This window comes from Neodiprion fabricii, chromosome 2, assembly GCF_021155785.1.
Source record: "Neodiprion fabricii isolate iyNeoFabr1 chromosome 2, iyNeoFabr1.1, whole genome shotgun sequence".
In the NCBI taxonomy this organism is placed as follows: Eukaryota; Metazoa; Arthropoda; class Insecta; order Hymenoptera; family Diprionidae; genus Neodiprion; species Neodiprion fabricii.
Window position 1 is genome coordinate 32603519 of NC_060240.1, and position 25285 is coordinate 32628803.

The following is a 25285-nucleotide window of genomic DNA, read 5'->3' on the forward strand; positions in this document are numbered from 1 at the left end:
TTGGAATTAAGAACAATTGTGGCTCACGAATTATATAAAAGAAGATGTAATAGAATAATAATAATACTATGTAACCGGATGAAATAATGATTGACCGTACTTATATTAAATTTGTAAGATGTTTAGATTAGTATTATTGCCATAATTCTTAGTGTGTCAGTCAGAATTCATTGTGTTTCTGAAACTCAAATTGTGAGGTTGTGGGTTGTCCTATTTCGGTCATAATTTGACTGATTTCAAATATTGCTATAATTAATCATTTGATGCCTCATATCGACGTAATATTGCGAATGAAATCAATTTTGTGCAGTCTTACGTCGCTGCGAGCAACTGAACAAACCGTATTTTTTTTTTTTAAGTTTACCATGTTACAGTCGTAGGAACAGCTGATTTCATTTTGTATTAAAACAATTCTTGAGGTGACACCGATATTTTCTCATTTTGCTGCAACTCTTGCAAGTAGATCCCTAAATATGAGTTTTAATGTTTTTAGAATACTGATTCAAACGGCGACCTTTATTCAGTTCTTACATTAACAAAATTACAGAACGAGATGAGGAATAATCAAATTTTTTTTTCATCTACGTCATACAGGGATGCTTTATAAGCATGCAATTTTTTTATATTTTTATGTTTTTGGTGTTACTTTCTTTATCAGATAATTCAGTTTCGAGCGCTCTCTCGTTTCACAAAGTGTGAATAACAACTTTTCATTTCTCACTCAGTTTTCCGACCTTCGTCACGACGCTGTGCTGACCCACTCACAGCTATAGTAGATTTGAAGTCTTAGCTTACGTAAAATATCACGAATAACGCTTTTCCATGATAAACAGGTGGGATTCTCCCCTCAAGTGTCACTGGGCCGTGGATTCAGTGCCGAACATGGGATTGTTGAAAGTAGATTTTGCGGCCTTGTAGATTGGATTTGTGCCCTGTAACAGCGTAGCAATGTCCCGTAGCCGATTACAGACAGGAATAAACGTTTTTTTTTTTCAACGAAACGTTGCGAGTAATCTTTTCTCAGCAAAAGTAATTCTGATTGGGACTTATCAATGCCCCATAACGCGTGATTTGATTTTTTCATCTATAATTCAGGGGAAAAATTCGGTTGGCGCCAAAATCAATCGACGTCTAGTAAGCGGAATAAAAATTGGGTCAGATCGTGTCTCACCCCTTCGTAAGTAGCGCACACGCGTTCCTTTTCGAATTTGACGTATTCTCGGTGATCGTAGAACATGGTCACTGCTTTCCAGGCAAGAAGACCCAGCAGCCCAAGAAAGAGCGTAAGCAATATCACTCCCGCTGCCGTGGCTGTAAAAAGAACAACGCGTTTTTTGTTTTAACTTTCTACTCTCACCCCAAATTCACGAAAAAAATATGCCGGGTGAATCACTCCACACCGTGAAGTTGACTTATACGTAAATAAGTATTCTGTAGACCGTGCAAATTAACGCATAAACTTACTTAGCGGGCTGAACAAAGGAAGAGCACTGCATTTCTTTTTCTTTTCGGCAATTACTTTGTCAAATCGTTGGTCTCCTCTTTGGTAGCCTCCAACCTCATACTTGAACGCGAAGGTACAACCATTGTCGTCGGGTACCATACACTTCTTATACTTGGAATCTGCCTCCGGCTCGTCGATTGTTTCAACCTGAGGTATTGGTATCCACATACTCATCGTTAAGCAATTTTTTCTCCTAGTTATTGTATAATTGAACTCTACCCGGTGTGTACACACCGACGGGATTGACGTTCTTACGTACATACAGTTAGTCATTTTTATACCCACCTTTTCGGACACTTCAACGTTTCCGCACTCAGATGAATCGCAACCATCTCCGACCACAGCGCGTCCAGTTTTGTGAACATAGCACTCAACACAATCCTTCAAAGTCTCGCAGTACTGATTCGAACACGTCTATAAAATTCAGGTTTATGATAAACGATACCTTCCTCGGTCTATCTTTGAAAATGTAGAATTCGTATAAATTTTTACTGATCGATTCGTCGATGTCTCATCATATGAATTGTCACGGACCGTCCACCGACCTTATCGAACGTGACATGAGACATGAAATTTCCCACACGATTTTCTAAAAACATTTCTACAGTCGACATCTCGACCATGCGAGGTATTTTACGTACCGGACAGTCCTGACAGTATTGTCCGGTTCTTCCCTTGATAGTGTCGCATTCGCAGATACCGCATTTGCATTCCCCGAACCCGCTGCACACCTTCTTAGACACGGGGTTAATGCAAGTATTGGACGTGCTGCACTCGCAAGAATCACCGCCCCAACCCTGCTTACATATGCACTTACCGCAGTAGCACGTTCCCCGCGATGGACCACCGCAAACCTAAAAAACGTGGAACGTGGTGAAAGCCTTTTAATGGTAGAGATTTTTGAATCAAGATCTCACCTTTAGGTTGGACCGCGGGCATGAGAAGTTGTCGCACTCGCAAAACTTCCCCATATATTTATCACCCTGTCTTGGTCCCGCGAGGCACTCGCACTTCTTACAAACGCATTTGCCACGATTCTTTCCACTGCAGAGCTCCGCTTTCGTGGCGTTGGCAGGTGCACAGCCGGTGGATGATATTTCCGTCGTTTCGGGGCCATTTCTTGGGCAATAGCAGTCTTTGCCTTGGAAATATTTGTTGCATTCGCAAATACCACAGGCGAGGTTACCGTTGCCGTGGCACTCAGGCGCGTTGGCCTTGAAGTACTGCGCAGAATATGCTATGCTATCATATTAAATCTATTGCGATATCTCATGTCATGGTATCTGATGAAAACCGACTACGAAAAATCCAAAGGTTCCAGCTTGATCTAGATATGATTTGAATCGGCAAGATCTGGAAGGATTTGAAGTAGAAAGCTCCGTGGCACGAATACGAGAAGTTGGGATATAAAGTACTCGGGCAAAGATATTCCGATTTCAAATATCATTACAAAAATTTCCTTCCGATTAGTCAAGCACACGGATGATTAACGTCAAACCAGCGATCAATTTGGATCGCAATTATGGCAACCGACTTATTTAGCTCTCAAGTCGTGGTTCTTTCATATCTGTGCACGTATCATTATCATCATTTGCGAATAAAAAATGAAATTGAACGGAAGGACTTCGTCAACATATAGTAGTGACTTTTGCCATCAATCAGAGGAACAAAGTTTTGTTAAATTCAACACTAAAACGAGATTGGTTCTGAACATTTCTGTGTCGTATATGTTAATCTATACTCACATATCCTTCACTATACTATACTGGGAAAACAATCTTATTTACGTTATTGAACAATTTTTGAGTAACTAATTCCACCCCAATCGCACGGCGCTGACCAAATCGCTTTACTTGCAATTAGTATAATGAAATCGAACGTCTGTGTAGAATCTTACCCCGTTGTCAGGTTTCGAACACGGACAATCGCAGATTAGATCGACTTCGATCGTTAGTCTTTCGTCGACGCCCTGCGGTTTGATCTCGATTATCTGGTGCCAATCTTCGGGCCGTTCGGGACACTCGATGGCCTGCATGCGACCGTAACGAAATCATAAAAATTAAAGAGTATCAAGGTATGCGATTTCAATTCATGATCAAGACATTTTAATTTCCCTACCTTTATAGAAATCTCAAATTGCACGGACTTATTTACACGGATACCGTCGCATTCGTTAGTCTCACTGAGTGGAGCCGACTGGTTCATACAGCGGGAGAAAAATTTGACTTCGATGAATTCTGGGTGGCTACTCGTCATGGTGATTTTGTTAGTTAGTGTCTGAAACAGGATTGCAGCGAACATTCGTAACTCTTCCACAAACCCTAATCGTCACTCCAGTGAAGAATGTATACGCTACCTCGTACTGACTGAGGATGATATCCACCACGGTCTTATTGTCAGACTTACTGTCGAGGAGCCCGACGGAAGAACCGTTGATACGCAGGCTTAAATCCTGGTAATCACGACTCACAGCTTTGGTCACGTCGAATATAACGTTAATGCTGTTCTTTTGAATTTGCTTATTCATCTGTAATAAATAATTAATCAATCTCTGGGCTTGCAGTCTGCATTCTATCCCACCCGGTCTTCTGAAGTATTGCTTACCTGTGTTATGGAGGGATAATCGAGGATTTCAGCGTGTGTATAGGCACCTTTTTCGTCCAAGTGGCACGTCTCGTCGTTTGGTTCAACGATTCCTGCTAGCTATAAAAATTATTTCTCCGTTTGATTACTTGTCACACCTTTGAAATGAAAGCATTCCGTTTTTTTGAGAGAGTGCGGCATGGTCTGGAGTAGCTCTTATTAATTAAGACCCACCACTCCCGCCACTCATCTCAATTTGGTGGCTTTATTTACAATGAGTTTTACTTTGAATCGACGTACTGTAGTGTATTACACGTATATCATACACACCTTGCCATCGCCAGCTATGTGATATGTGGCATCGGATGAGTATACCAAAAGGCGACGCGCATTCTTACGCCAACCGATATCATGCTGGCAGACTATTGCTTGCATCAATCCATCTAAACCGCCTTCTGGGACGTCCAGATTAGCAGAGATTTCCGCCTTTTCTACTTTTGTCTGTTAAAAATACAGGACTTGAGTGATACACGGAGATTTGACGTATTAACTTGTTGTAGATGTATCGGCAGAATCGCACATACCGTAAAAAGTGAGACATTCGTGCCCAGTTTCATTTGATGCTTGAATCCATAGGGTAAAGCACACCGGGTCCCATCCTTCAATTTGCACACTTTTAACCTGAAATTAAAAAGTGATACATCGAGAGAGAATAATTTTTAATTTCATAAATATTATAGTAGAATATACACATTTCGGATTTTCAATATTTTTCGCATTAGCATTTATTTCTAATTATGTTGATAAAATTGCATATCTCTCCGAGGAAAAATATCAATTCATATATCTATTGTGTCATATTAGGCAGAATGAGAAGAAAAATAATTATGCAGGCGCATAGATATTTATAGATAATCACACGATGAATAAACTCAAGACTCATTCATCCGAATGAATGAAAAGGTGAAGAATGAATTTCTCCGCCTAAATACTAATAGACACTGTTAACAATTCGAATTTAAAGTATGACGTAAGTCTTTGATATTTAACAATTTTTCCAGCTTTCCAGGCTTGTCATCAGTTCAAGATTATCCTTGATGCCTACCATTCACTCTGCGTGTTTGTCATAGGTAGGGCTACCTTGTCGATGAAGCTACCAAACCCGAGATGAAAATTGGAGGTAAGTTTGCCCATGGCTTCTACCACCTTTACGCCTAACTTAGCAAGATTGTTTCTGTAAGGTTCCATTGATGCGGATAAATCCATGAGGAAGTAGAGATCGACTGGGTAATCATTGGCTTGCTGATAAGACATGTTTATGCGCAGCTCTTCCTGGCGGCGCAAAGATATCTTTACGTGTTGCGGCTTCACCTGGGTTTGATTATTTTGCTGGGAGGAAAATGGATCATCTTTCGGGACCAACGTCTCGTTTTTATCCACTACCAAATCTATGCGACACCATGATTCACTGTTGAATTTTCGGTGCGTGCAGCGTGGTTGCTCGGGGATATTTTTAACGGCATCCTCGGACTTGATTGGTCGCTGTAATGCAACGAGCATACGTACGTCTTTAAAGAAATTAATTTCAAACTTGACGAGGTAAAAAATTAAAAAATGATGTAGGTATCCAACGAGCATACGCGGTGAAACTTTTCAAATTACCCTGACTGCCGTTTATTAAACGGCAATCTCGCGAATTTGAGAAAGACCATTGCTGTATTAAGCTCCCGTGAATCGTTACACAATTTACACTTAAAGCACACTCGTTGGCAGTTTCTAACTTCTTCAATTTTCTCTAAATTTTGCGTCGGAAAGATTCTCAACTGCGAAACGATCCCATTGATTCGAATGAACGTCAGACGAAAGATTATGTAGTTTAGTTGAATCGAACGCGGAAAGTCTTACGAAGACTTCATCATCTTTAATTCAGGAATAGCCACGATTTCTATCTCGTCATTGAAAAATTCCAGAATTTCAGCAATCAGCGGTGCAGCACAGGTCTAGTGCGCTGATTTTTCGAACACCCAGATGTCGTTAATCCGCAGCATTGTACTTGGCTCGAATTCCTGGTTCTTTCAATACTATATATATATATGTATATATATGTATACACCTATAACGCATTCAATACTCACAATATCTGCACACCATATGCATTGCGGTGTCCGGATGCATGCCGCGCAGGTTTCTTTAGTCTCGCAGGAGATGTCTTCGGTGTCCGGGTAGCCGTATGCAACTATTAGATGAATAGACACTAGGCACACCAGCACCCTGACTCCCGGCTTAAGGCCCATCGTTCAAGTCAACTTCGCTATTACTATATCGTTCTTAATGTTTATTTATTACTGACTATTACGTAGGCCCACAATAATTAAAAAATCTCAAGTCCACCTTGCAGATACTGCTCTAAGTACCGTGAACTGTCAGCTCATATCGTCAAGTAAAGACTTTATGACAAGGGCGGGGCACGGGTGACGAGAAAACAGCGGAAGCTGCGGTATGCCCCGGAAGTATGACGCAGCGATACAAGCATAGCGTCAGCGTACAGTTTTGATTGCGTTCAACATCCACAGTGTCACTTCTGCGACGAATTATCCTGCACTTCTTTATCACACGTATACCAACTTTCAACACAACACGTGATTTGCGGTGGATTTATCAGTTCCCTGAGTGTGTGTGACATTTCTTTCCTTTCAGTGCTCCGTTTTATTAGATTATATAATGTATACTGGAGTTATTACATATTTAATTGTATTGTATTGAGCTATGATAATATCGATTATTTTTTAACGATACGAACTATTTGACTGTTACAAATATGGAGCTAATTATGGCACTATGACTTCACGAGGAGACGTATTAGGTATAACGATAGATTATATTATATATTACATTACGTAGAGTGTTTTATAACTTGGAGTATAATTAGAATAATGCAACTCGCGCGGAGTTACGTGGTTTTGCCAAGGTGCCGAGCTATTTTTCTATCATTGCGCTTTGTCGTTTCCTGAAGTTGTTTATTCAAACGTTCAATTCGTTTCCACTCCGAATTTCTGCTCTGATTCGCTTTGTTCCTGCATGGTCATAACATTTTATTTACGAAACTGTATAAACATTTTACTATAGGGTTCGTCACAATTACCAAGCATCTTTGAGCTTCTGTAAATCCGTTACACCTAATTCGTGACTCGGTATCGCGCTTACAATCCCTTCCTTCATCTCATACTTGGACATCAGAGCTTCGACTTCTCGATCAACTATTGCGATTCCTTCCTGAAATTCTTGGTTTTCACGTCTGATATTGCCAATGGCCGCCGTTGCATTATCCGTGGACTGTAAGGAAAAATGAAGAGATTATTCATAACGTGAATACAATCCACAACCGATGATGTCTAGTTGACCTACTCACGTAATAGGTCAAGGCATTTAAAAACTTTGGTACCGCCTCCGCAACCCTGTTTTCGAATATCACTCTGAAAAATATCGAACGAATTTAATCCATTGTTCGTACCATCAAATTCCATGTTGCGTGATGGGAGCCCAAAGCGATGTAGTACATATTCTCAACGCACCGAAACATTTCGTCTTCAATTTTTCGTTGAATTAATTAACTAACAAAAACTAAGAAAATGGGTTTGACCCTTTACAGTACATTGTGCGTTACAGCAAGATGCTGAGAAGTTTGTAAAAGAAATAACGAAAAAATTTGTCACATCTGCCTCTATGGAGTTGATAAAGGTATTTCGCACAGTTAAAGAACGCCCAACGGCTGGTAACGCAGTTTTAGATATAAACATATTATCATAATCACAGTTCATTCGTTCGCAGACTTTGGGTCCGATCCGCCGCGCCGTTTATCCCCTTGATCTCCTCTCGCTTCTTGCAGAGGAGTATCCTAGACGCTTCGATGGATTCCTCGTGGGTTACCTCCAGGCCGCGGAAGTGTTGAGACTTCTCAGTGGCTGCAGTTTCCATTTCGTCATATCGCCGAAATTTCCGCAGCAATTCGTACGACTCTTCTCTAAGTTTGTTCTTCTGGTTGTCGAGGTTCGCATTCTGCGGATAAACGGTTAACGGTTAGTTCGATTAGGGTTACCTACAACCGTTCTTGTCCAACTCACAAACCTTCGGCCTACCTACGCTCGCCAACTTACCTTCAGTATGAATGCGTCGATCCTAGCCTTTACCGAGGACTGGCTACGGGCTAGTGCTTGTGATTCCGCCATTCAGCTTTCTTGACTCGTCTCAGTGGTAACAGCGTGTAATTCTGCGAACGCTAAATCTTTTATCACGTCAATTAAATCCACCTTGCTACGTTAATATCCGGCGTTCCTTCTATCAGGTTATGCAGAAAAAAACAAAAGATATTAGGGTGTAGAATGGTCAGCAAATAAATTGCTTGCGGTTAGGCGTTTGCGCGCTGCCCCCTTATTGATAAAAAAGGTATCTGCGCGGTTAAGCTATCGGCGGGTTGCCTTGAATCAGGCGCTATGCACAAACGTCAAACTACCTTAATCAACTCTGTTTAGTCTTGAATCATATTGAACGTTAACTGAAGAATATAAAGACAGTTGCCCAAATGGACTTTGGTATGACAACCAGAAATCGTTACCGATTTCGACATGATGCTGGCAGCATTCACCTTCCGAGTAACACAGTCTTCGCAATGGTAAGCCCAAGCCACTACTTGGTCTGTGTGTACTTACCGACTTGTCGGCGATACAAGGAATCAATAATACGAGAATAAATTTCTTCCAAACTTCGTAGCAAAACAGTGATTTAATTGAAGTATAGGTACCCGAGAGAAGAATGTATACATAGATCATAAATGATAATGGATCAGATGTAATAATGATGCAGAGACCAAGAAGTATATATGTATGTGCGGTCCACGTACGATATTAATATATATGATCCATTTACGATTAATACGTCATACATACTGTAAAATTTTATAGTTTTCCAGGAGACAAACTAGATTATCTACAATAATGCGGCTACGATATGAAAACAGAAGAATTATTGATTTCGAAATGGGATTCTATTCGACACGCGCTAGATGTATTCCATAACATTAATATTCATAATTATTCCAACAACTTTTCATTTGCTCTCTCGATCTTAAATTATCGTGAGCAAGAACCGAAACGCTGTTTTAGCTAGTCGCAAGTAAAGATTCTACGTTGGGTAGAGAAGCAGAATTGTTTTTCGAGAAGTGTTTGAATGGATGTGTTATATTACTGAGAATGTGAGGTGGTTAGCGGTGGTCGTTGGAGGTGGTCGGAGGTGGTAAGGGGTGGTTACAGGTGATCGAGGTGGACGAGGAGAACTAGGTGGACGAGGAGGACGAGCATTTCTGCGCGGTGAGTGTAACATTTAATTGCAATTGTAATTATATTTTATCTGAAATTTTTTACACTTGTCATGTTTACAATGAATTATTTCAATTCATTTTTTGCGCAAGTCCGAATTCAGTAGCTATAAATGCGCTGATAAGCTTTCTACAATTATTTATTATTTTCTCATAATCTTCTCGGTAAAATGTGTCGATAAAAAAATTTTATAAGTCCTTACACAATATTTTTAATGTGTTCTGATACTAAAAATATTAATTTGTATTTAAGATGTAACTCGTGGTGGTTTGCGGTGGCTGTTGGGGGTGGTTGGCGGTGGTCGGAGATGGCCGAGGAGGAGGACGAGGAAGACGAGGATTTGTGCTCGGTGAGTGCAACGTTTTTATAATATTTGATGGCAATGTTGATTATATTTGGTATATAATTTTTCAAACTTGTCATGCTTACAATAAATTATTTCAATTCATTTTTCCCGCTAGCACAAATTCAGTAGATATAAATGCGCTAATAAAATTTATTATATAATTGATTAATTAATTAAGTACATTTATCCTTAAACAATATTTTTGATGTGTTCTTATACTGAAAATATTTATTACTATTCCAGGTATAACCCGAGGTGGTCAGCAGTGGTCGTTGGAGGTGGTCGGAGGTGGTTGCGGGTGATCGAGGTGGAGCACGAGAACTTATGCACTGTGAGTATGAAATTTTTATAATATTCAATTAAGTAGGAGTAGGAGTAGATGTGGGATCTGGGGTAGAATCAGGAATGGGAGTGGAATCAGGAGGAGGAGTGGGAGGGTAGGGTATATTAAAGTAGGGTAGGATAGGGTAGGATAGGGTAGGGTAGGGTACGATAGGTAGGGTAGGGTATAGGGTAGGTTAGATGCTGGGTAGGTTAGGTTAGGTTACCTGCTGAAAAATGTCGAAAACACAAGTTCTGGTTTTTTGGCTGTAACTTTTGATCCGCTGCTCGCAGCGTATCGGGACTGCGCTTAATCGATTTGTCTCGCGAAATTACGTCGGAATAGTGCCAGAAAGAATTTATTCCAGCTCTTTTCAGAATCCTGAAAATTTTCGCCAAAAATGGAAAGGGGTGTTGCGAACGGCCCTATTGGACTTTCGCGACACGCGCTTGGCGGCAAGCTGCTTGCTCAGCGTATTCCTCCGGAAATCGCTGCCTCGCACACAACCAGATGAGTCAGGAAGTGCACCGATACCGGAAGGTGGCGCGATGGCTACTCTGCAGAATAACGCCCCACCGCCGACGAAACCGAGCTGTAACCGGTAATCCGTCGACACCATCAAATCAGTCGTAATTGAGAAGTGTAAGATCTTCGAGATCTCAGCCTAGAGATTAGTGAGTGGTGCACCCCATCGATCGAACCGGCCGCTGGAAAGGACCTCCCATCACCCAGAAACGGCAACGTGGAGACTCAGGCTTTCCTGACGGAACGGCTGGGCAAATCGGTGGTGCGTACTAGGAGTCTCCCTCGCGCTACCCAAGGTGGCCCACTCTTCGATTCACCTTTTCCTCAACCGTAACATAGTACTTAGTCATACTAAAACCGCTCTGTCACATTTGAATAGTTTGTTTGATTACGCTACTCGTTCTTAATCTCTCTTTGGCATTTGCAATACTGTACTTAATGTAATTCAGTATACAAAATATAAACCGTTGTGGACAAGACGTTTCCCATCTATTTTTCTTGTCCATACCACTGGGATCCTGTCACCCCGAATCCTAGACTTTCATCACAGCAGGTGTGTTTACACTTTCTACAAGCGAAGCCCAAAGTAATCTATTTCTAACCGCTCGGGAACAGATTATATATAAATATTCTTTTCAAGTCACAATGATCGAGATCGTTCAGATCATCGTCTGCACGTATTAAGGGTAAGGCCTACTTTTGTATTCATTTTTGGAGCCGAAAATTTTTGGTCTCAGATTCGATTCAAATGACCCTCACCTGACTAATTGGACCCTCAGGAACTCAGAAAACGCAGCGAAAAGAGCGTGAGATCAACAGGAGAGAAATGCCGAGCGAAAATGCACCTGCTGAAAAATGTCGAAAACACAGGCTTCCGTTTTTTGGCTGTAACTTTTGATGCGTTCATCGCAGCGTATTGGGACTGCGCCCAATCAATTTCTCTCGCAAAATTACGTCCGAATAGTGCATGAATAAACTTATTGCAGCACTTTTCAAAATCGCGAAAATTTTCCGCAAAAATGCAAAGGGGTTAGCCTTACTTTTTCTTCATTTTTGGAGCCGAAAATTTTTGGTCTCAGATTCGATTCAAATGACCCTCACCTGACTAATTGGACCCTCAGGAACTCAGAAAACGCAGCGAAAAGAGCGTGAGATCAACAGGAGAGAAATGCCGAGCGAAAATGCACCTGCTGAAAAATGTCGAAAACACAGGCTTCCGTTTTTTGGCTGTAACTTTTGATGCGTTCATCGCAGCGTATTGGGACTGCGCCCAATCAATTTCTCTCGCAAAATTACGTCCGAATAGTGCATGAATAAACTTATTGCAGCACTTTTCAAAATCGCGAAAATTTTCCGCAAAAATGCAAAGGGGTTAGCCTTACTTTTTCTTCATTTTTGGAGCCGAAAATTTTTGGTCTCAGATTCGATTCAAATGACCCTCACCTGACTAATTGGACCCTCAGGAACTCAGAAAACGCAGCGAAAAGAGCGTGAGATCAACAGGAGAGAAATGCCGAGCGAAAATGCACCTGCTGAAAAATGTCGAAAACACAGGCTTCCGTATTTTGGCTGTAACTTTTGATGCGTTCATCGCAGCGTATTGGGACTGCGCCCAATCAATTTCTCTCGCAAAATTACGTCCGAATAGTGCATGAATAAACTTATTGCAGCACTTTTCAAAATCGCGAAAATTTTCCGCAAAAATGCAAAGGGGTTAGCCTTACTTTTTCTTCATTTTTGGAGCCGAAAATTTTTGGTCTCAGATTCGATTCAAATGACCCTCACCTGACTAATTGGACCCTCAGGAACTCAGAAAACGCAGCGAAAAGAGCGTGAGATCAACAGGAGAGAAATGCCGAGCGAAAATGCACCTGCTGAAAAATGTCGAAAACACAGGCTTCCGTTTTTTGGCTGTAACTTTTGATGCGTTCATCGCAGCGTATTGGGACTGCGCCCAATCAATTTCTCTCGCAAAATTACGTCAGAATAGTGCATGAAAGAATTTATTGCAGCATTTTTGGAAATCGCGAAAATTTTCGGCAAAAATGCAAAGGGGTTAGCCTTACTTTTTCTTCATTTTTGGAGCCGAAAATTTTTGGTCTCAGATTCGATTCAAATGACCCTCACCTGACTAATTGGACCCTCAGGAACTCAGAAAACGCAGCGAAAAGAGCGTGAGATCAACAGGAGAGAAATGCCGAGCGAAAATGCACCTGCTGAAAAATGTCGGAAACACAGGCTTCCGTTTTTTGGCTGTAACTTTTGATGCGTTCATCGCAGCGTATTGGGACTGCGCCCAATCAATTTCTCTCGCAAAATTACGTCCGAATAGTGCATGAATAAACTTATAGCAGCACTTTTCAAAATCGCGAAAATTTTCCGCAAAAATGCAAAGGGGTTAGCCTTACTTTTTCTTCATTTTTGGAGCCGAAAATTTTTGGTCTCAGATTCGATTCAAATGACCCTCACCTGACTAATTGGACCCTCAGGAATTCAGAAAACGCAGCGAAAAGAGCGTGAGATCAACAGGAGAGAAATGACGAGCGAAAATGCACCTGCTGAAAAATGTCGAAAACACAGGCTTCCGTTTTTTGGCTGTAACTTTTGATGCGTTCATCGCAGCGTATTGAAACTGCGCCCAATCAATTTCTCTCGCAAAATTACGTCAGATTAGTGCATGAAAGAATTTATTGCAGCATTTTTGGAAATCGCGAAAATTTTCGGCAAAAATGCAAAGGGGTTAGCCTTACTTTTTCTTCATTTTTGGAGCCGAAAATTTTTGGTCTCAGATTCGATTCAAATGACCCTCACCTGACTAATTGGACCCTCAGGAACTCAGAAAACGCAGCGAAAAGAGCGTGAGATCAACAGGAGAGAAATGCCGAGCGAAAATGCACCTGCTGAAAAATGTCGAAAACACAGGCTTCCGTTTTTTGGCTGTAACTTTTGATGCGTTCATCGCAGCGTATTGGGACTGCGCCCAATCAATTTCTCTCGCAAAATTACGTCCGAATAGTGCATGAATAAACTTATTGCAGCACTTTTCAAAATCGCGAAAATTTTCGGCAAAAATGCAAAGGGGTTAGCCTTACTTTTTCTTCATTTTTGGAGCCGAGAATTTTTGGTCTCAGATTCGATTCAAATGACCCTCACCTGACTAATTGGACCCTCAGGAACTCAGAAAACGCAGCGAAAAGAGCGTGAGATCAACAGGAGAGAAATGCCGAGCGGAAATGCACCTGCTGAAAAATGTCGAAAACACAGGCTTCCGTTTTGTGGCTGTAACTTTTGATGCGTTCATCGCAGCGTATTGGAACTGCGCCCAATCAATTTCTCTCGCAAAATTACGTCAGAATAGTGCATGAAAGAATTTATTGCAGCATTTTTGGAAATCGCGAAAATTTTCAGCAAAAAGGCAAAGCCTTACTTTTTCTTCATTTTTGGAGCCGAAAATTTTTGGTCTCAGATTCGATTCAAATGACCCTCACCTGACTAATTGGACCCTCAGGAACTCAGAAAACGCAGCGAAAAGAGCGTGAGATCAACAGGAGAGAAATGCCGAGCGAAAATGCACCTGCTGAAAAATGTCGAAAACACAGGCTTCCGTTTTTTGGCTGTAACTTTTGATGCGTTCATCGCAGCGTATTGGGACTGCGCCCAATCAATTTCTCTCGCAAAATTACGTCCGAATAGTGCATGAATAAACTTATTGCAGCACTTTTCAAAATCGCGAAAATTTTCCGCAAAAATGCAAAGGGGTTAGCCTTACTTTTTCTTCATTTTTGGAGCCGAAAATTTTTGGTCTCAGATTCGATTCAAATGACCCTCACCTGACTAATTGGACCCTCAGGAACTCAGAAAACGCAGCGAAAAGAGCGTGAGATCAACAGGAGAGAAATGCCGAGCGAAAATGCACCTGCTGAAAAATGTCGAAAACACAGGCTTCCGTTTTTTGGCTGTAACTTTTGATGCGTTCATCGCAGCGTATTGGGACTGCGCCCAATCAATTTCTCTCGCAAAATTACGTCCGAATAGTGCATGAATAAACTTATTGCAGCACTTTTCAAAATCGCGAAAATTTTCCGCAAAAATGCAAAGGGGTTAGCCTTACTTTTTCTTCATTTTTGGAGCCGAAAATTTTTGGTCTCAGATTCGATTCAAATGACCCTCACCTGACTAATTGGACCCTCAGGAACTCAGAAAACGCAGCGAAAAGAGCGTGAGATCAACAGGAGAGAAATGCCGAGCGAAAATGCACCTGCTGAAAAATGTCGAAAACACAGGCTTCCGTTTTTTGGCTGTAACTTTTGATGCGTTCATCGCAGCGTATTGGGACTGCGCCCAATCAATTTCTCTCGCAAAATTACGTCCGAATAGTGCATGAATAAACTTATTGCAGCACTTTTCAAAATCGCGAAAATTTTCGGCAAAAATGCAAAGGGGTTAGCCTTACTTTTTCTTCATTTTTGGAGCCGAAAATTTTTGGTCTCAGATTCGATTCAAATGACCCTCACCTGACTAATTGGACCCTCAGGAACTCAGAAAACGCAGCGAAAAGAGCGTGAGATCAACAGGAGAGAAATGCCGAGCGAAAATGCACCTGCTGAAAAATGTCGAAAACACAGGCTTCCGTTTTTTGGCTGTAACTTTTGATGCGTTCATCGCAGCGTATTGGGACTGCGCCCAATCAATTTCTCGCGCAAAATTACGTCCGAATAGTGCATGAATAAACTTATTGCAGCACTTTTCAAAATCGCGAAAATTTTCCGCAAAAATGCAAAGGGGTTAGCCTTACTTTTTCTTCATTTTTGGAGCCGAAAATTTTTGGTCTCAGATTCGATTCAAATGACCCTCACCTGACTAATTGGACCCTCAGGAACTCAGAAAACGCAGCGAAAAGAGCGTGAGATCAACAGGAGAGAAATGCCGAGCGAAAATGCACCTGCTGAAAAATGTCGAAAACACAGGCTTCCGTTTTTTGGCTGTAACTTTTGATGCGTTCATCGCAGCGTATTGGGACTGCGCCCAATCAATTTCTCGCGCAAAATTACGTCCGAATAGTGCATGAATAAACTTATTGCAGCACTTTTCAAAATCGCGAAAATTTTCCGCAAAAATGCAAAGGGGTTAGCCTTACTTTTTCTTCATTTTTGGAGCCGAAAATTTTTGGTCTCAGATTCGATTCAAATGACCCTCACCTGACTAATTGGACCCTCAGGAACTCAGAAAACGCAGCGAAAAGAGCGTGAGATCAACAGGAGAGAAATGCCGAGCGAAAATGCACCTGCTGAAAAATGTCGAAAACACAGGCTTCCGTTTTTTGGCTGTAACTTTTGATGCGTTCATCGCAGCGTATTGGGACTGCGCCCAATCAATTTCTCGCGCAAAATTACGTCCGAATAGTGCATGAATAAACTTATTGCAGCACTTTTCAAAATCGCGAAAATTTTCCGCAAAAATGCAAAGGGGTTAGCCTTACTTTTTCTTCATTTTTGGAGCCGAAAATTTTTGGTCTCAGATTCGATTCAAATGACCCTCACCTGACTAATTGGACCCTCAGGAACTCAGAAAACGCAGCGAAAAGAGCGTGAGATCAACAGGAGAGAAATGCCGAGCGAAAATGCACCTGCTGAAAAATGTCGAAAACACAGGCTTCCGTTTTTTGGCTGTAACTTTTGATGCGTTCATCGCAGCGTATTGGGACTGCGCCCAATCAATTTCTCTCGCAAAATTACGTCCGAATAGTGCATGAATAAACTTATTGCAGCACTTTTCAAAATCGCGAAAATTTTCCGCAAAAATGCAAAGGGGTTAGCCTTACTTTTTCTTCATTTTTGGAGCCGAAAATTTTTGGTCTCAGATTCGATTCAAATGACCCTCACCTGACTAATTGGACCCTCAGGAACTCAGAAAACGCAGCGAAAAGAGCGTGAGATCAACAGGAGAGAAATGCCGAGCGAAAATGCACCTGCTGAAAAATGTCGAAAACACAGGCTTCCGTTTTTTGGCTGTAACTTTTGATGCGTTCATCGCAGCGTATTGGGACTGCGCCCAATCAATTTCTCGCGCAAAATTACGTCCGAATAGTGCATGAATAAACTTATTGCAGCACTTTTCAAAATCGCGAAAATTTTCCGCAAAAATGCAAAGGGGTTAGCCTTACTTTTTCTTCATTTTTGGAGCCGAAAATTTTTGGTCTCAGATTCGATTCAAATGACCCTCACCTGACTAATTGGACCCTCAGGAACTCAGAAAACGCAGCGAAAAGAGCGTGAGATCAACAGGAGAGAAATGCCGAGCGAAAATGCACCTGCTGAAAAATGTCGAAAACACAGGCTTCCGTTTTTTGGCTGTAACTTTTGATGCGTTCATCGCAGCGTATTGGGACTGCGCCCAATCAATTTCTCGCGCAAAATTACGTCCGAATAGTGCATGAATAAACTTATTGCAGCACTTTTCAAAATCGCGAAAATTTTCCGCAAAAATGCAAAGGGGTTAGCCTTACTTTTTCTTCATTTTTGGAGCCGAAAATTTTTGGTCTCAGATTCGATTCAAATGACCCTCACCTGACTAATTGGACCCTCAGGAACTCAGAAAACGCAGCGAAAAGAGCGTGAGATCAACAGGAGAGAAATGCCGAGCGAAAATGCACCTGCTGAAAAATGTCGAAAACACAGGCTTCCGTTTTTTGGCTGTAACTTTTGATGCGTTCATCGCAGCGTATTGGGACTGCGCCCAATCAATTTCTCGCGCAAAATTACGTCCGAATAGTGCATGAATAAACTTATTGCAGCACTTTTCAAAATCGCGAAAATTTTCCGCAAAAATGCAAAGGGGTTAGCCTTACTTTTTCTTCATTTTTGGAGCCGAAAATTTTTGGTCTCAGATTCGATTCAAATGACCCTCACCTGACTAATTGGACCCTCAGGAACTCAGAAAACGCAGCGAAAAGAGCGTGAGATCAACAGGAGAGAAATGCCGAGCGAAAATGCACCTGCTGAAAAATGTCGAAAACACAGGCTTCCGTTTTTTGGCTGTAACTTTTGATGCGTTCATCGCAGCGTATTGGGACTGCGCCCAATCAATTTCTCTCGCAAAATTACGTCCGAATAGTGCATGAATAAACTTATTGCAGCACTTTTCAAAATCGCGAAAATTTTCCGCAAAAATGCAAAGGGGTTAGCCTTACTTTTTCTTCATTTTTGGAGCCGAAAATTTTTGGTCTCAGATTCGATTCAAATGACCCTCACCTGACTAATTGGACCCTCAGGAACTCAGAAAACGCAGCGAAAAGAGCGTGAGATCAACAGGAGAGAAATGCCGAGCGAAAATGCACCTGCTGAAAAATGTCGAAAACACAGGCTTCCGTTTTTTGGCTGTAACTTTTGATGCGTTCATCGCAGCGTATTGGGACTGCGCCCAATCAATTTCTCTCGCAAAATTACGTCCGAATAGTGCATGAATAAACTTATTGCAGCACTTTTCAAAATCGCGAAAATTTTCCGCAAAAATGCAAAGGGGTTAGCCTTACTTTTTCTTCATTTTTGGAGCCGAAAATTTTTGGTCTCAGATTCGATTCAAATGACCCTCACCTGACTAATTGGACCCTCAGGAACTCAGAAAACGCAGCGAAAAGAGCGTGAGATCAACAGGAGAGAAATGCCGAGCGAAAATGCACCTGCTGAAAAATGTCGAAAACACAGGCTTCCGTTTTTTGGCTGTAACTTTTGATGCGTTCATCGCAGCGTATTGGGACTGCGCCCAATCAATTTCTCTCGCAAAATTACGTCCGAATAGTGCATGAATAAACTTATTGCAGCACTTTTCAAAATCGCGAAAATTTTCGGCAAAAATGCAAAGGGGTTAGCCTTACTTTTTCTTCATTTTTGGAGCCGAAAATTTTTGGTCTCAGATTCGATTCAAATGACCCTCACCTGACTAATTGGACCCTCAGGAACTCAGAAAACGCAGCGAAAAGAGCGTGAGATCAACAGGAGAGAAATGCCGAGCGAAAATGCACCTGCTGAAAAATGTCGAAAACACAGGCTTCCGTTTTTTGGCTGTAACTTTTGATGCGTTCATCGCAGCGTATTGGGACTGCGCCCAATCAATTTCTCTCGCAAAATTACGTCCGAATAGTGCATGAATAAACTTATAGCAGCACTTTTCAAAATCGCGAAAATTTTCCGCAAAAATGCAAAGGGGTTAGCCTTACTTTTTCTTCATTTTTGGAGCCGAAAATTTTTGGTCTCAGATTCGATTCAAATGACCCTCACCTGACTAATTGGACCCTCAGGAATTCAGAAAACGCAGCGAAAAGAAAGTGAGATCAACAGGAGAGAAATGACGAGCGAAAATGCACCTGCTGAAAAATGTCGAAAACACAGGCTTCCGTTTTTTGGCTGTAACTTTTGATGCGTTCATCGCAGCGTATTGAAACTGCGCCCAATCAATTTCTCTCACAAAACTACGTCAGAACAGTGCATGAAAGAATTTATTGCAGCATTTTTGGAAATCGCGAAAATTTTCGGCAAAAATGCAAAGGGGTTAGCCTTACTTTTTCTTCATTTTTGGAGCCGAAAATTTTTGGTCTCAGATTCGATTCAAATGACCCTCACCTGACTAATTGGACCCTCAGGAACTCAGAAAACGCAGCGAAAGGAGCGTGAGATCAACAGGAGAGAAATGCCGAGCGAAAATGCACCTGCTGAAAAATGTCGAAAACACAGGCTTCCGTTTTTTGGCTGTAACTTTTGATGCGTTCATCGCAGCGTATTGGGACTGCGCCCAATCAATTTCTCTCGCAAAATTACGTCCGAATAGTGCATGAATAAACTTATTGCAGCACTTTTCAAAATCGCGAAAATTTTCCGCAAAAATGCAAAGGGGTTAGCCTTACTTTTTCTTCATTTTTGGAGCCGAAAATTTTTGGTCTCAGATTCGATTCAAATGACCCTCACCTGACTAATTGGACCCTCAGGAACTCAGAAAACGCAGCGAAAAGAGCGTGAGATCAACAGGAGAGAAATGCCGAGCGAAAATGCACCTGCTGAAAAATGTCGAAAACACAGGCTTCCGTTTTTTGGCTGTAACTTTTGATGCGTTCATCGCAGCGTATTGGGACTGCGCCCAATCAATTTCTCTCGCAAAATTACGTCCGAATAGTGCATGAATAAACTTATTGCAGCACTTTTCAAAATCGCGAAAATTTTCCGCAAAAATGCAAAGGGGTTAGCCTTACTTTTTCTTCATTTTTGGAGCCGGAAATTTTTGGTCTCAGATTCGATTCAAATGACCCTCACCTGACTAATTGGACCCTCAGGAACTCAGAAAACGCAGCGAAAAGAGCGTGAGATCAACAGGAGAGAAATGCCGAGCGAAAATGCACCTGCTGAAAAATGTCGAAAACACAGGCTTCCGTTTTTTGGCTGTAACTTTTGATGCGTTCATCGCAGCGTATTGGGACTGCGCCCAATCAATTTCTCTCGCAAAATTACGTCCGAATAGTGCATGAATAAACTTATTGCAGCACTTTTCAAAATCGCGAAAATTTTCCGCAAAAATGCAAAGGGGTTAGCCTTACTTTTTCTTCATTTTTGGAGCCGAAAATTTTTGGTCTCAGATTCGATTCAAATGACCCTCACCTGACTAATTGGACCCTCAGGAACTCAGAAAACGCAGCGAAAAGAGCGTGAGATCAACAGGAGAGAAATGCCGAGCGAAAATGCACCTGCTGAAAAATGTCGAAAACACAGGCTTCCGTTTTTTGGCTGTAACTTTTGATGCGTTCATCGCAGCGTATTGGGACTGCGCCCAATCAATTTCTCTCGCAAAATTACGTCCGAATAGTGCATGAATAAACTTATTGCAGCACTTTTCAAAATCGCGAAAATTTTCCGCAAAAATGCAAAGGGGTTAGCCTTACTTTTTCTTCATTTTTGGAGCCGAAAATTTTTGGTCTCAGATTCGATTCAAATGACCCTCACCTGACTAATTGGACCCTCAGGAACTCAGAAAACGCAGCGAAAAGAGCGTGAGATCAACAGGAGAGAAATGCCGAGCGGAAATGCACCTGCTGAAAAATGTCGAAAACACAGGCTTCCGTTTTTTGGCTGTAACTTTTGATGCGTTCATCGCAGCGTATTGAAACTGCGCCCAATCAATTTCTCTCACAAAATTACGTCAGAATAGTGCATGAAAGAATTTATTGCAGCATTTTTGGAAATCGCGAAAATTTTCGGCAAAAATGCAAAGGGGTTAGCCTTACTTTTTCTTCATTTTTGGAGCCGAAAATTTTTGGTCTCAGATTCGATTCAAATGACCCTCACCTGACTAATTGGACCCTCAGGAACTCAGAAAACGCAGCGAAAAGAGCGTGAGATCAACAGGAGAGAAATGCCGAGCGAAAATGCACCTGCTGAAAAATGTCGAAAACACAGGCTTCCGTTTTTTGGCTGTAACTTTTGATGCGTTCATCGCAGCGTATTGGAACTGCGCTTAATCAATTTCTCTCGCAAAATTACGTCAGAATAGTGCATGAAAGAATTTATTGCAGCATTTTTGGAAATCGCGAAAATTTTCGGCAAAAATGCAAAGGGGTTAGCCTTACTTTTTCTTCATTTTTGGAGCCGAAAATTTTTGGTCTCAAATCCGATTCAAATGACCCTCACCTGACTAATTGGACCCTCAGGAACTCAGAAAACGCAGCGAAAAGAGCGTGAGATCAACAGGAGAGAAATGTTGAGCGGAAATGCACCTGCTGAAAAATGTCGAAAACACAGGCTTCCGTTTTGTGGCTGTAACTTTTGATGCGTTCATCGCAGCGTATTGGAACTGCGCCCAATCAATTTCTCTCGCAAAATTACGTCAGAATAGTGCATGAAAGAATTTATCGCAGCATTTTTGGAAATCGCGAAAATTTTCGGCAAAAATGCAAAGGGGTTAGCCTTACTTTTTCTTCATTTTTGGAGCCGAAAATTTTTGGTCTCAGATTCGATTCAAATGACCCTCACCTGACTAATTGGACCCTCAGGAACTCAGAAAACGCAGCGAAAAGAGCGTGAGATCAACAGGAGAGAAATGCCGAGCGAAAATGCACCTGCTGAAAAATGTCGAAAACACAGGCTTCCGTTTTTTGGCTGTAACTTTTAATGCGTTCATCGCAGCGTATTGGGACTGCGCCCAATCAATTTCTCTCGCAAAATTACGTCCGAATAGTGCATGAATAAACTTATTGCAGCACTTTTCAAAATCGCGAAAATTTTCGGCAAAAATGCAAAGGGGTTAGCCTTACTTTTTCTTCATTTTTGGAGCCGAAAATTTTTGGTCTCAGATTCGATTCAAATGACCCTCACCTGACTAATTGGACCCTCAGGAACTCAGAAAACGCAGCGAAAAGAGCGTGAGATCAACAGGAGAGAAATGCCGAGCGAAAATGCACCTGCTGAAAAATGTCGAAAACACAGGCTTCCGTTTTTTGGCTGTAACTTTTGATGCGTTCATCGCAGCGTATTGGAACTGCGCTTAATCAATTTCTCTCGCAAAATTACGTCAGAATAGTGCATGAAAGAATTTATTGCAGCATTTTTGGAAATCGCGAAAATTTACGGCAAAAATGCAAAGGGGTTAGCCTTACTTTTTCTTCATTTTTGGAGCCGAAAATTTTTGGTCTCAGATTCGATTCAAATGACCCTCACCTGACTAATTGGACCCTCAGGAACTCAGAAAACGCAGCGAAAAGAGCGTGAGATCAACAGGAGAGAAATGCCGAGCGAAAATGCACCTGCTGAAAAATGTCGAAAACACAGGCTTCCGTTTTTTGGCTGTAACTTTTGATGCGTTCATCGCAGCGTATTGGGACTGCGCCCAATCAATTTCTCTCGCAAAATTACGTCCGAATAGTGCATGAATAAACTTATTGCAGCACTTTTCAAAATCGCGAAAATTTTCCGCAAAAATGCAAAGGGGTTAGCCTTACTTTTTCTTCATTTTTGGAGCCGAAAATTTTTGGTCTCAGATTCGATTCAAATGACCCTCACCTGACTAATTGGACCCTCAGGAACTCAGAAAACGCAGCGAAAAGAGCGTGAGATCAACAGGAGAGAAATGCCGAGCGGAAATGCACCTGCTGAAAAATGTCGAAAACACAGGCTTCCGTTTTTTGGCTGTAACTTTTGATGCGTTCATCGCAGCGTATTGAAACTGCGCCCAATCAATTTCTCTCACAAAATTACGTCAGAATAGTGCATGAAAGAATTTATTGCAGCATTTTTGGAAATCGCGAAAATTTTCGGCAAAAATGCAAAGGGGTTAGCCTTACTTTTTCTTCATTTTTGGAGCCGAAAATTTTTGGTCTCAGATTCGATTCAAATGACCCTCACCTGACTAATTGGACCCTCAGGAACTCAGAAAACGCAGCGAAAAGAGCGTGAGATCAACAGGAGAGAAATGCCGAGCGAAAATGCACCTGCTGAAAAATGTCGGAAACACAGGCTTCCGTTTTTTGGCTGTAACTTTTGATGCGTTCATCGCAGCGTATTGAAACTGCGCCCAATCAATTTCTCTCACAAAATTACGTCAGAATAGTGCATGAAAGAATTTATTGCAGCATTTTGGGAAATCGCGAAAATTTTCGGCAAAAATGCAAAGGGGTTAGCCTCACTTTTTCTTCATTTTTGGAGCCGAAAATTTTTGGTCTCAGATTCGATTCAAATGACCCTCACCTGACTAATTGGACCCTCAGGAACTCAGAAAACGCAGCGAAAAGAGCGTGAGATCAACAGGAGAGAAATGCCGAGCGAAAATGCACCTGCTGAAAAATGTCGAAAACACAGGCTTCCGTTTTTTGGCTGTAACTTTTGATGCGTTCATCGCAGCGTATTGGAACTGCGCTTAATCAATTTCTCTCGCAAAATTACGTCAGAATAGTGCATGAAAGAATTTATTGCAGCATTTTTGGAAATCGCGAAAATTTTCGGCAAAAATGCAAAGGGGTTAGCCTTACTTTTTCTTCATTTTTGGAGCCGAAAATTTTTGGTCTCAGATTCGATTCAAATGACCCTCACCTGACTAATTGGACCCTCAGGAACTCAGAAAACGCAGCGAAAAGAGCGTGAGATCAACAGGAGAGAAATGCCGAGCGAAAATGCACCTGCTGAAAAATGTCGAAAACACAGGCTTCCGTTTTTTGGCTGTAACTTTTGATGCGTTCATCGCAGCGTATTGAAACTGCGCCCAATCAATTTCTCTCACAAAATTACGTCAGAATAGTGCATGAAAGAATTTATTGCAGCATTTTTGGAAATCGCGAAAATTTTCGGCAAAAATGCAAAGGGGTTAGCCTTACTTTTTCTTCATTTTTGGAGCCGAAAATTTTTGGTCTCAGATTCGATTCAAATGACCCTCACCTGACTAATTGGACCCTCAGGAACTCAGAAAACGCAGCGAAAAGAGCGTGAGATCAACAGGAGAGAAATGCCGAGCGAAAATGCACCTGCTGAAAAATGTCGAAAACACAGGCTTCCGTTTTTTGGCTGTAACTTTTGATGCGTTCATCGCAGCGTATTGGAACTGCGCTTAATCAATTTCTCTCGCAAAATTACGTCAGAATAGTGCATGAAAGAATTTATTGCAGCATTTTTGGAAATCGCGAAAATTTTCGGCAAAAATGCAAAGGGGTTAGCCTTACTTTTTCTTCATTTTTGGAGCCGAAAATTTTTGGTCTCAGATTCGATTCAAATGACCCTCACCTGACTAATTGGACCCTCAGGAACTCAGAAAACGCAGCGAAAAGAGCGTGAGATCAACAGGAGAGAAATGCCGAGCGAAAATGCACCTGCTGAAAAATGTCGAAAACACAGGCTTCCGTTTTTTGGCTGTAACTTTTGATGCGTTCATCGCAGCGTATTGGAACTGCGCTTAATCAATTTCTCTCGCAAAATTACGTCAGAATAGTGCATGAAAGAATTTATTGCAGCATTTTTGGAAATCGCGAAAATTTTCGGCAAAAATGCAAAGGGGTTAGCCTTACTTTTTCTTCATTTTTGGAGCCGAAAATTTTTGGTCTCAGATTCGATTCAAATGACCCTCACCTGACTAATTGGACCCTCAGGAACTCAGAAAACGCAGCGAAAAGAGCGTGAGATCAACAGGAGAGAAATGCCGAGCGGAAATGCACCTGCTGAAAAATGTCGAAAACACAGGCTTCCGTTTTGTGGCTGTAACTTTTGATGCGTTCATCGCAGCGTATTGGAACTGCGCCCAATCAATTTCTCTCGCAAAATTACGTCAGAATAGTGCATGAAAGAATTTATTGCAGCATTTTTGGAAATCGCGAAAATTTTCAGCAAAAAGGCAAAGGGGTTAGCCTTACTTTTTCTTCATTTTTGGAGCCGAAAATTTTTGGTCTCAGATTCGATTCAAATGACCCTCACCTGACTAATTGGACCCTCAGGAACTCAGAAAACGCAGCGAAAAGAGCGTGAGATCAACAGGAGAGAAATGCCGAGCGGAAATGCACCTGCTGAAAAATGTCGAAAACACAGGCTTCCGTTTTTTGGCTGTAACTTTTGATGCGTTCATCGCAGCGTATTGGGACTGCGCCCAATCAATTTCTCGCGCAAAATTACGTCCGA

The 25285-nt window shown here is 41.6% G+C and overlaps 2 protein-coding genes and 1 long non-coding RNA gene across 3 annotated transcripts; 1 reads left to right on the top strand and 2 right to left on the bottom strand.

Moving 5' to 3' along the window:
* Nucleotides 1–314: 314 nt before the first annotated feature.
* Nucleotides 315–6529, bottom strand: LOC124175686 (integrin beta-PS-like). Its single transcript, XM_046556087.1, has 14 exons — nt 6223–6529; nt 5193–5629; nt 4672–4768; nt 4418–4588; nt 4109–4207; nt 3861–4031; nt 3623–3781; nt 3402–3533; nt 2422–2727; nt 2146–2358; nt 1790–1918; nt 1465–1651; nt 1172–1311; nt 315–932 (listed from the first exon to the last, which is right to left on the bottom strand). The coding sequence occupies exons 1-14, from the start codon at nt 6379–6381 to the stop codon at nt 855–857; spliced, it is 2478 nt and encodes an 825-aa protein (XP_046412043.1). The 5' UTR covers nt 6382–6529; the 3' UTR covers nt 315–854.
* A 169-nt stretch (nt 6530–6698) lies between these two features.
* LOC124174925 lies at nt 6699–8082 on the bottom strand. Its single transcript, XM_046554579.1, has 4 exons — nt 7899–8082; nt 7497–7560; nt 7230–7420; nt 6699–7161 (listed from the first exon to the last, which is right to left on the bottom strand). The coding sequence occupies exons 1-4, from the start codon at nt 8060–8062 to the stop codon at nt 7038–7040; spliced, it is 543 nt and encodes a 180-aa protein (XP_046410535.1). The 5' UTR covers nt 8063–8082; the 3' UTR covers nt 6699–7037.
* A 1013-nt stretch (nt 8083–9095) lies between these two features.
* On the top strand, nt 9096–10130 carry LOC124175026. Its single transcript, XR_006869063.1, has 3 exons — nt 9096–9450; nt 9712–9808; nt 10049–10130. It is a non-coding gene; the product is annotated as an uncharacterized LOC124175026 (long non-coding RNA).
* Nucleotides 10131–25285: the final 15155 nt, after the last annotated feature.